The 11160-nt window shown below is 36.0% G+C and overlaps 1 protein-coding gene across 2 annotated transcripts; it reads left to right on the top strand.

The window, feature by feature from the left end:
• Window positions 1–3295: 3295 nt before the first annotated feature.
• Window positions 3296–7953, top strand: LOC113316836. Of its 2 annotated transcripts, XM_026564984.1 has the most exons (9): window positions 3296–3897; window positions 4025–4228; window positions 4352–4840; window positions 5466–5576; window positions 6168–6356; window positions 6491–6779; window positions 6882–6979; window positions 7294–7414; window positions 7510–7953. In XM_026564984.1, the coding sequence occupies exons 1-9, from the start codon at window positions 3469–3471 to the stop codon at window positions 7620–7622; spliced, it is 2043 nt and encodes a 680-aa protein (XP_026420769.1). In that variant the 5' UTR covers window positions 3296–3468; the 3' UTR covers window positions 7623–7953. The 2 variants fall into 2 exon arrangements, with proteins under 2 accessions (XP_026420769.1, XP_026420768.1); XM_026564983.1 differs by having other exon boundaries at window positions 6491–6979.
• Window positions 7954–11160: the final 3207 nt, after the last annotated feature.

The raw sequence follows: 11160 nt of genomic DNA, 5'->3' as shown, positions 1-11160 counted from the left end.
AAGCTAAACCGGGATGCAAGTTACAAGAGATTTCATAAACCACTTTCATCACAAGGATGATGCAAGGCAAAAATGGCATGAGACTGACTGATGCACCCTTGGTACGGGCAAGACTAGTACATGCAATGCCAAAGCAAATTAAGGAAGTTAAAAATAATCTTGCAATGACTTATGTGCAAGTCCAAGGCACTCCTTTTGCCTGGGCAGGGATCAGAAGTTAACGATGCATGTAATATGCATCAGCCTTAATCTTTATGGCCTTGTACCCTTTGCAGAATAAGGGTAAGTTGGAATGGTGTAAAAGATACGTTTAAGGCATCGTGCTTGCAAACCATGTTCGCAATGAAAAATAGATTGTATTTTCTTGGTGAGCTTCGAAGCAAGGCCCGGTCACTGCGTTACGAGTGGTGCATCAGGGAGTTATGACCTGTTGGACACAACCCCGGAGGCGAAATTTTACGATTTGTCACACATAATAAACGCGAATAGTACATCTTAACGTAATATATTATGGCGAAATCATGTGGGACTCAACATATGGCATTTTTCTCCCAAATTTTCATTTGTAGAAATGTCAATAAGACATATATAAGGAAGGGGTGTTGGTTGAAGGTGCATCATGGGAAAATGCATCTCTGAGCTAAAGAACTTAGCTGATGAAGCATATTTGATGCGGAAGCATCATTATGCCTGTAATAACCCGATTTGGTTGGTAGGGTTCGCCGATTGGAATATAATGGGCGACTTCTCGGGAAGCTGTTGTTGGATGATAACAATAGTGTTATTCAAAATACCAAATTGCTGGATAACTGATGTGGGTAAGAGGAAATAATATCGGTGATAGTTGGGATACAACTAGGGACAAGCCGCTTGCGCTTGGGTGGGAGAATATACTGGGCGGTTATGTCAGATACTGGTCTCACATGAGGCAAGGAACGTCTATATCATACCAAGGCATTTTCAGCATAATAGAAGGATCAATATTACACCAATTTGCACGTCCCGAACATGAGAATGCATGCTTGTATGGCATCAATTATGCACAATCTTGAGCATATGGAAATGACGAGGGCTCTGAGTACACCACATCATTTTTTATATTAACTTATATGGACATACCTTGTAATAGTCAAAGTTAGGATCGAACTAACTATTAGATATTTACCAAGATGATTACTTAATTATAACCACGATAATAATTCTAATGCAAAAAGTAAAGCAATCATACAATACAGAATACTTTCTTAACAAGTAAAACTGCCTGGCAGAGAAACCTCAAGACCTAGTCCAGTTTTAAATACTCTCAAAATTGAGCCGTTATACAAATTGACTACCGCAATTTTGTACAGTTGAGACCAAGTAAATACTCCTTACTCAATTCCTTCAGTATCCCTGCGTCTATAACCAATCTGGACTACACACGTGAATTCAAAGGCATAGTCCACTGTCTTGAGTTGTTTAACCGATATGAAGACTTCTACTCTCAACCTCTTTGGATCGTAACCCGAAACATCAAAGGAATAAATCTGTTTCAGTAACCTACTCACATATGGATCACCCAAATCAGTTTTTAGAACACTTGTAAAGCAAAGTAAAGGATCTTCCTTTTGTATCAATATTTGGTTTAAAGATCAAACCATGATAATGCTTAACGAAATAATCAATCTTGATGGACTAGATTTATCCAAGAAAATTAATGCAAACCAGACTATTTCTTCGATCTTCTAAAAAACCTATGTTTAACAAGATAAACTACTTGTGGATCCCAGAGAATCAAGTTCGCAAGAAGTAATACACAGATCAAAACCAAAAATAATCATCTTTAAGCTTTCAATATTCAAAATAACTCATGCAAACAACTTGATTCCTCTATTGATCAAATACATGGAATTGAGTATGATAATATTTATTAATCAATATTTTTATCTCACAAATCTAGAATCACTGGATCTGTTATAGCCAAATCTTCAAACAAACTTGAGTGCCCTTATATCAGAAGAGAAGAACCATTGCATAAACAAGAATGATTTGAAGATAATTGTACCATTAGTCCATAACAAGTAATAAACAACAAAAATTAAATAACAGTCTAGCTTCCAGCAACGTTAAGTCTAGAGGTTTATTGATCCCAAAGAAGACTTTAAGTGAAAGACAACGCAAGATGTTTAACCTAATTAGGTTACTCCTATCTATTTCAAGTTGGATTTCCCATAATACAAAGGTGAGTTCAAGAGATGAGTTTGTAAGGATACAAGAATCGCTATTTATAGATTTATGACCAAGGCTTATTTAGAAACAATATCTACCAATTTCAAAAATACTTAAGATATGCATATGTTTATTTCTGAAATTAGCAAATGTCAATTGTATTCCAACTCATAACAGATTTTGCTCATAGTACGGCAACTAAGAATAGCTAGCGCACATCCATGTACTTGATTAATATAGCAACTAGAGATATGCAAACCTCTTGAATTTGGTAAACATATAATTCGATACCAAAAATAGTATCGAAAAAAATGGTTTTTAGGGTTTTTCCTTGAGTGTCAATGAGATATACATGAATGATAAGATATTAGAGTTTAGCACATGTTCAAACATTATATCGGCATTTATGAACATTCCTAGTCTAACTCGTGTATGTATCGATGCCTGCAGAAACCAAAAGATAACATACCAATCAAAAATGTAAAATAAATCACATGCATCACAATCTCCCAAGAACCAGAGGACAGGTGATGCATTCTGGATTCTTGTTGTACTAAGGGTATGCAGCGTTAAATGCCGATTATGATGCATTTTGCATGCATTATAATCTCACGATCGCTGACCATACATAGGGCATGCCTTGTACTTGCACATAGCTATTGCAAACCTATTTTCACCTTCTACTCCATTTCGACATTGAGCTGGATGTATGCACTGGTCTTGCTCGTGTCAAAAGTGCATTATCCAGCCTCATGCCATGTGATGCACCTATAGCTTCATTTCTTAGTCATCCCAATTCTCTTGGTGCATGCCAATATCATGTGGCTCGATATACAATATGAATATTCAGCAACCGATTATAATTATCTCTTTAAGCATGGTAATAATCATCTCTTATGTCATACGCGGAGACAAGTGGTGTGACTTATAGTGGTATGGTAACAATCATCTCATAGTGTTGCATCATCTCCCGATATGATGAGATGGGCAAGAAGGTGCTGCTCAGTCCCAAGGTTCAGCGTTACATGTGCCTTTAACTAAATTGCGGATGTCTTTATTTACATTTCTGTACTCAGTCATGAGGACTCGCCAGTTCCCATCTCCTCGCTCCTCGAAGCGCTTATCATCTACCAAGTTCTGTTTAACTCTCAGGGAACAAGAACTAGATATCTCACCTTGAAAAACCCTCACATCTTCCCCCAAAATCAAAACTAGGGTTTTAGTAAATATTTTTGAACCCAATCAAAACCCTTTTCATTCATGCCTCTCCTCCAATCTTCACCAACTCCACATCTCTATCTCCCATTCTTCAAAAAGCACCTATCTTATTATCATCCTAAACACTTCACTATCGTTTCCACTAGACATCAATCAAAATTCCCAAGAACCACAATCTCATTTTCTCAAAACCCTAAAAGCCTTCCAACTGAAATTGAAATTCTTGAATCCATTGCTGAATTTAATGGAGAGAAAGAGACAAAGAATCTCCCTGGTGTAAGAACATATGAGAATGATTTAGCTCGACTTACTTTAATTGGAGACGTTTCTTTTGAACAAGCTTTAACTGCTGCTTCTGCTGATGGAGGTGAAGCTGCAAATCAACACATTTTGTCGGGTCTTTCTACTATGGTTGTTGAGACAATCTTTCCTGGTTCTTCTGATGAACACAGTACAATTGCAACTAGATTGGTATGTTAAGTTTCAGTGTCAATGCTAATTATTTTCTTGAACTATTAGAAACTTTAGTTACAGAATTGGAATAATTTGTTTACAAACTTAGCCATTAAGCCAGTTTAGGAATTCTATTTGTTAACAGTTTTTGCCGTCCAGAAAGGTCAAGGAGAAGGCTAGGAAGCTAAGAAATACACTCCCCCCAGAAATGTTGTCTGGCTCAACATCTAAAAATATACTTGCGATGACATTTAGACAAGTAGTCTGTCAAAGTATTTGGAGTTTTCAATTGGCAATGTTTAGTCCAGGAACCAAAAGGAATATGGATGATCTTGAAAACCAAAGAGAGGTTTGTGCAGCTGTCTTATCTAGCACGATTTCTTCATTTATCTTATGTACTTCATTGTATTATGCTCCATCATAAGAGTAGCACAATTCACTGATGTGTTTGTTCTATTTTGCCTTTAAGCAGATCCCAACACTCTTTACTATAACCTCATCAGGGGGGGATTGTGTACTTTCTTTGCTTGCAGAAGTTGTTTGTGCAGCTGTTCTTGAAAGTACTGAAAAGGATTTCCACCAAAATGCTCATGGTACAACTTCAAGAAATATTTACCCTTGGTTTCAAAAGTCTAGAAGGATTGCGTCGAAGGACAGTTCAATTTTATTATATGAAATACATCAGGATGAGATACTTGAAAATGCAAAGGCATATTTAAAGAATTTCGAAGGAAGGAAAGATTGCGGTTCCAGGAACATGAAAGGTAAACATTGGTGGACACCATCAACTTACTCAAAACTGGAAAAGATAGGCGGCACTGAGTTTAGTAATTGGGCAAGCGAGTATATACCTGCTTACAGGCTTCAAATTGACACTGACAAACTCAAGGACGTGAAGCTTGACGGTTGGAGGAAATCTGAAGAGAATAGGTGGGAAGTACTTCTGACCCACTCCCAAATGGTATTTCATTCTTCCCTTGCATCCCTGGCCTTCAACCAGTATTCTTAAGGGAAGAGACTCTGGTTTGAAATGTCATGTTATAGAGGTTTTTTGGGCTAAGAACGGTTTACTATGTACTACCTTTTTGACAGTACTTATCCTCAATATATTACGCTCATTGTTTTTTACGCATGCCTCTTTGACGAAGTTATATCTAGATGTGATGTCTTATGGCTTTATAATTTTAGCAGCTCCAGTTCTGCCCTTATAAAAAGGAGACTCGGGTCCAAAAAGTTTATACTTGCTGTTTTACATCTAAGTTTAGATCCATTTCTGTAGGATTAGAAATGTCAAGATGTAGTGGTTATGGAAAAGAAATTCACTCTTCTTCTATTATCACAATTCAATTCCTTACCTTGTAGATACTACAAATCAGGGGTTAACTTTTTGTATTAATATGTGATAGCTTGTTGTCACACAGTGGACAAAATCAGTTCTAACCAAGCTTTTCTGCTTAAGTGCTTAACTTTACATACTGTACTTCAGAATTAGCATTTCTTGCACTTCCTTTTCTTGTGGTTTATTTATGTTTCTTAATTAATTTATGCAATTTTTGTACAAGTGACTCAAATTAAAATTTTCTCAGGTTGGGCTGGCGGAGATTCTAGATATGTACTACGAAGATGTTTACACTCTTCCTGATAAACAGCTATCTTCTGGGGTGGTGGCAGATTATACAAACTTAGCGAAGAATCAGGTACTTAATCATGTGCTTTGCTGTATAATTTTTGAGGTTTTAAACAAATAAAAGACTCATCTTAAGGTAGACAACTGAAAATCTTGGAACCTTTCTTATGTGAAATCTTGATTTCCATACTGTAGGAACGTAAGAACTTTATCCTACTCTCAGTAAATTTTTCGAATGCCGTTTTTGTGTTTATTATTGTTAGTTTTTACAGCATGTTCGTTTCAAGGAATTGGATTCCGGGGAATCCAATTTCTTGAATCGAACGGCGCAAATGAACTTTTTGTAATCAAGAATTTTGATTCCTAGGAATCCAATTCCCTCCAAAATAGTAGAATTCCATTGTATTGGTCCAATAGTGCAATGGAATTCGATTCCAGGGTAAAAACAAAGATAATTGAATTACCTCAACCGAACATGAAATTTTAGGATTGGAATTGCATTCCTTGGAATCCAATTCTAAGAATTGGATTACCCCATAATTGAATTCTTAGGTTTCCAATTCTCCCAACCGAATGGGCTGTTAATGTTTATTCATGCAGATATAGTTTGGTTACAGAAGTGGTAATCGACCTTATTATGATTGCTATTCTGCTATTTCAGAGAGGCACTTCTTTCCTGAAAATGCTATCTTTCGCCCTTGCTGGTGGAGTATTTGTGATTTTGGTCAATATAGTATCTCGTCTATATTGGCCTAACCTCAGAAAGTCCCAAATGTCCCCAACAATGAGTTCTTCAATTTCATTGTCTGAAACAAGTTATTACCAGCATCAGTCTTTGGAAGCAGCTAAGGTACATCACCACTTACTTTCTTATTTCTATGAAGTAGTTAACATTTTTTTTCCTTGGAAATATTGGCCATGTTTTGTTTGTCAGATAGAGTACAGCAGTTTTTTCTTATGTAGCTTATTTCAACTGATGGGTAGGTAGAAGAGCTGTGTATCTCAGTTGTGAAAAAAATCAAGGATTCAGTTGGTTGGCCAGGGGATATAGTAACTGACAAAGTTGTCGGTGCCTGGAGTGGGGAACTTCCGATTTACTTGGAGAGGTTGTACAATGTGGGTATTGGTCAAGAAACTGTTTCCTGCAATGAAAAAGATACCAAAGAACTGCTTATTGCAGAGACACCAGTTGTTTCCTGCAATGTGGAAGGTTCGAAAGAGCCAATTACAGAGGTGCCTTTGGACGTATCTACTTCTGTTGCATCTGTCTCTGGTAAAAGCAATAACAACCTTGAAACAAAATCTGTACAGAATATATTTAGTTCCAAAGTTGTTTCCTCCAGCGGAGAAGATACTGAAGAACAGCCAATAACAGAGGCGCCTGTGGATTTATCTACTTCGGCTTCATCTCTCTCCAATAAAAGTAATAACGACCTTGAAGCAAAATCTGCAGAGAACATAGCTAGCTATCAGGTAATTCTGCGGATCCTTACTTTTCTATGCTTCTGACTTATAAACAGGAAAATATGTAACTACTTTTGCTAGCCTGGAATCCTGGATCTTGATGTGCTGGTACTGCACATGTCTAAGATTAACTCTAGATATACTGAGAGACAAGAATTAGTATAGACCTATATAGGGTGACTAATATGAGAAATGAAAAAAGTATATTCTTCGTCACGTTCTCAACAGCTGCCTCGTAATATATGCTGCTATCGTAACATTTATTTCAATCTACAATTCGTGTGTTTACTGATCTCTTATTTTCCTTTTTGGTAAAAACTAAGGTGGTTTTGTCAAAAGATGGGGATATAATCGGGTTTCAGCCTACAAGCCGTGTTGCTGTTAATCACTGGGCAAGTAATCCCTTGGCAAAGGAGCTCTATAAAGGGAAAAAGATTTCTCCTGGTATGCCTTAGTGAATTGCACTTGTATGTGATAAAGTTAGTGTTAGATATTATTTAAGCTCTAACTTACCTAACAAATGAATCTCTCTCAATCAGGTCTTATTGAACCTGGTCTAAAAATTTCTCTTCCCCGGGAGCTCGTTCAACTAGAATTACTGATGTCAGTGAACTCAGAATCTTGGTTTGTATTGGCTAGGCCAATTCAATAATCATTGCGGCCAAGACCCACAGCTAGTGAAACCTTTGTAAGTTAAATTCATTCAGCATAGTATTCTAAATTCTTTTGATTTTTCTAATTTGTAGTATTGGGTCATTGAAAATTTGAATACATAAAGAAAGTGTTAGAAAAAATCAATCCTTTTTAGGCAATTTTCAATTTTCAAAATTTGGTCTACGTTAACTGTGTCTTATACACAGAACTTGGTCTTAAGCCGTCAGGTACGTTAATTGCATTTGAATCATTGCAAATTATATGAGTATTTAACTTTAAGTCAATGAATAAAAAAGAAGTGTATACTTATTATGGGGGAAGAAAGTTCCAATAAGTAAGTCCAAATCTTGAACTAGTAAGATTAATGGTTCTTTAACCTATTTTATGGTCAGAAGGGGGATCTCAAATCTGTGGGAGAAATAAGAATATATTAATGATCATAAGTTTTTAATCGTTTAACAAATTCCTCTAATTCACATCTACATTTTTCTCAAATAATTATATTTTGACTCCGAACCGTTTTTTCGCCCCTAGTATTATTTTCCTAGTTTTCATCGAATCTTGACTCTGAGGGATTTATAGATTCGCAAAGAACTGGTACTAAGAACTTGTAAAGCACGAGTCAAAGTCCACTACTGTTGGTAGACGAGGAGAACCAAAATGAATAGAAAATGAGGGCATCGAGTTAAACGTGTAGGAACTAGGAAGTATTGGGGTCAAATTGGATGGGGACGTGAGTCAGTTTCAACTTTCAAGCAGATGGTTTCATGCTTACCACTGGGGAAATTGAACCTTTCTAGGAATCTAGGATATGCGTTTTCAGCATTTCATGAATTTGTTTCTGCCACTTCCCTTTTCTTTTTTGTTGCCAAACACGTTTATTAATCTGAAGGTAATTACTGCAACTTGCAGTTTACACTGCGTATGAGATATTTCATGTTTGTTGGTGTAAATTACAGTCTAATGGTATCAGGAATTATAATTATTCTCAGCAACCAGTGGCTTTGATAATGAAGGCTATTATTGGGGCGTCACACTCCAATAGAAGGGATTCACTTGGATTCTTAATGTTCAAAAAATTAGTTATGGGATATCCTAACAAATATACAAAATGTCTAGATTACTCTTTAGCTAGAAGTGATTTTACGTCCAGGTTTGGATTAATTCCAACCGTAGAATTTTATTTGCATGTAATTTTACGTCCAGGTTTGGATTAGTTCCAACCGTAGAAGCTCATTTTACGTCCAGGTTTCTTTTAATTCCAACCGTAGAATCCGATTTTACGTCCAGTTTTCTTTTAATTCCAACTGTAGAAGTGATTTTACGTTCAGGTTTTGAATATTTCCAACCGTAGAAGTGATTTTACGTCTAGATTTGGATTATTTCCAACCGTAGAAGGTTATTTTACGACCAGTTTTTCTTCCCACAAAAACTTTGTCCCAGAATTCACCAAGTATACAACAAAATTCATTAATTTAATTTTTATCTAATTAAAATTAACTAAATAAGGGTTGTTTAGACATTGCAAAATTATTTGAGATAAGAGGTTTTTGATATTACTTATGAGTAACCCGTTTTTTTCCTATTAGGTGACGTCACTCTATTGGAGTGTGACGCCCCAATAATAACCTTATTGATAATACTTTTGCCTTTACCGAAAGAAATGGTACCATAATAAAATAAAAAAGAGTGAAAGGCCGCATATACTTGATGTATCAACCAGTGTAGTCAATCTCGGCCATCTCGGCCGAGATTTCGGCAATATTTCGCGTTTCGTCCCAAGAGCGAGACAATTCTCACAATACCGCGAGACGATATTTTTGAAGAAATCTCGGATGGTACCGGTCTTACCGGTCAGAACCGGTTATCTCGGCCGAAATGTTCTTTATTTTTTCCTCATTAGATCAACTAATCTGACTTCACAAACAAAAATTAAAGAGAACACTTCTGTTGATTTCACATACAAAGATTAAAGGAACCATTTTTTTATTGATTCATCTTACACATACATAAACCAAAAAGACATGGAAAATATCTAATCAACCTGATAAACAAGCTAAGAAAATCAATCGCACAAAAATGGTTTTGTGAAATAAAAATGATTACAATTGAGGAGCTATTAGACTAGGAAAACTATAACTTCTTCTCGTTGAAGACTAGGAGCTATTGTTGTTGTTGAAGAACTTTTTGGCTGTTGTTATTCATCCTCTTTTGATGTTGTATTATTTGAAATTTGGGGATTAAATTAGGTTTCCAGACTATATAAGAAAAACATAGTAAGAAAGATGAAGATGACATTAGAAGTAGGAGAGTTGAAAGAGGGAGGCGGAGAGACCGAGTGAAAAGCGAAAACCATGACCACTCCTTTAGCTTTCACAGTGCACGTGTAGTACTAGTTTTTCTTCATATAACATATTGAGGTTTACCTATATACGTGTCTGCAGCTATATCCATGTAGTTACACGTGTGCAATACTTGGGATTTTTACAAATTTCTTTGTGATGCGTCGAGTTTGCATTCTCAAACCCTCGTCGGTGCTACCCAAGTCATTGTACGAGCGAAGAAATGTAAGTGTGTGTGATATTTTCAATTTTTAGGCCTTTTATATAGCTTAACAGGTGTATTATGCGAAAAAAATGTGCGCCATGAAAATTATAAATATAAAATTTATAACCGATAAAGCACCGGTATTTGAAACCGAAATCTCCCCGATACAGTGTTGTACCAGTGTACCGGTCCTAACCGAGACGAAACCGGTATCCGATATTAACTACATTGGTATCAACAACTCCTTGTGTCTGATTATCGGGTATCTTTCTGTCTTCCCTTCGTTTTCTTGATCTCTCTTTAGGCATACGTTTCTCTTCAAACTAGTACTAGAACGTAGGTAAGGTATTTCTTCTTCCCGACTTTAAAACCTTAGATAAGCAAGAGATTTTGGGTTTTAGTTTTTGTCTTTTTAAAGTAAGTTGTACTACTTCATTTATTCCTTAATTTAATATGAGTTTTTTTTATTTTATATATTAGAATAATAAAACTAGATTAGATATAGATTAGATCAGATTAGCAGTCTGGCAAGTGTTTCATCTATCACAAAATGTTGCATGCATCCATCTCTTTCTATGTTTTTTCATGTCTGAGCTAGCCACCACCCACATGTGCAATGCACCGTTTCTAAGAAAATGGACACCCGTCTTATATTCGTTCATCTTACCTTTATTCCATTATTACTATATCATAATATTTAGACCATCATTTTAATAATGTTCATACTTCTTTAACTAAAATATAATTTTTTATTTTTAATGTAACTTGCTTGAATGTTTCTAGGGGACAGTTGTAATGTAATCGTGATTAACAACTGGTGTAATAGAGATAATAACATGTTATTTCCGGGTTCTTGCGGGGACGGTGTGTCTAGCCTCCATGTCAACCATGTTAATTTGATTATTTGCAAGCATGAGTATAAGTTTGTTTCCTTTTATTTTTACTAGTGAGACCACGTGTACGATGCACGCGTTTGAACTTTATTGTTT

This window comes from Papaver somniferum, chromosome 10 (assembly GCF_003573695.1).
Source record: "Papaver somniferum cultivar HN1 chromosome 10, ASM357369v1, whole genome shotgun sequence".
In the NCBI taxonomy this organism is placed as follows: Eukaryota; Viridiplantae; Streptophyta; class Magnoliopsida; order Ranunculales; family Papaveraceae; genus Papaver; species Papaver somniferum.
This window is presented reverse-complemented; position numbering and strand designations above follow the sequence as displayed.

Coding starts and splice junctions, on each gene's coding strand:
- LOC113316836 (XM_026564983.1), top strand. CDS start 3,469: ATGCCTCTCCTCCAATCTTCACCAACTCCACATCTCTATCTCCCATTC. Junction 4,841..5,465: donor TTCTGACCCACTCCCAAATG/GTATTTCATTCT, acceptor AAATTTTCTCAG/GTTGGGCTGGCGGAGATTCT. Junction 7,415..7,509: donor AGGGAAAAAGATTTCTCCTG/GTATGCCTTAGT, acceptor TCTCTCAATCAG/GTCTTATTGAACCTGGTCTA.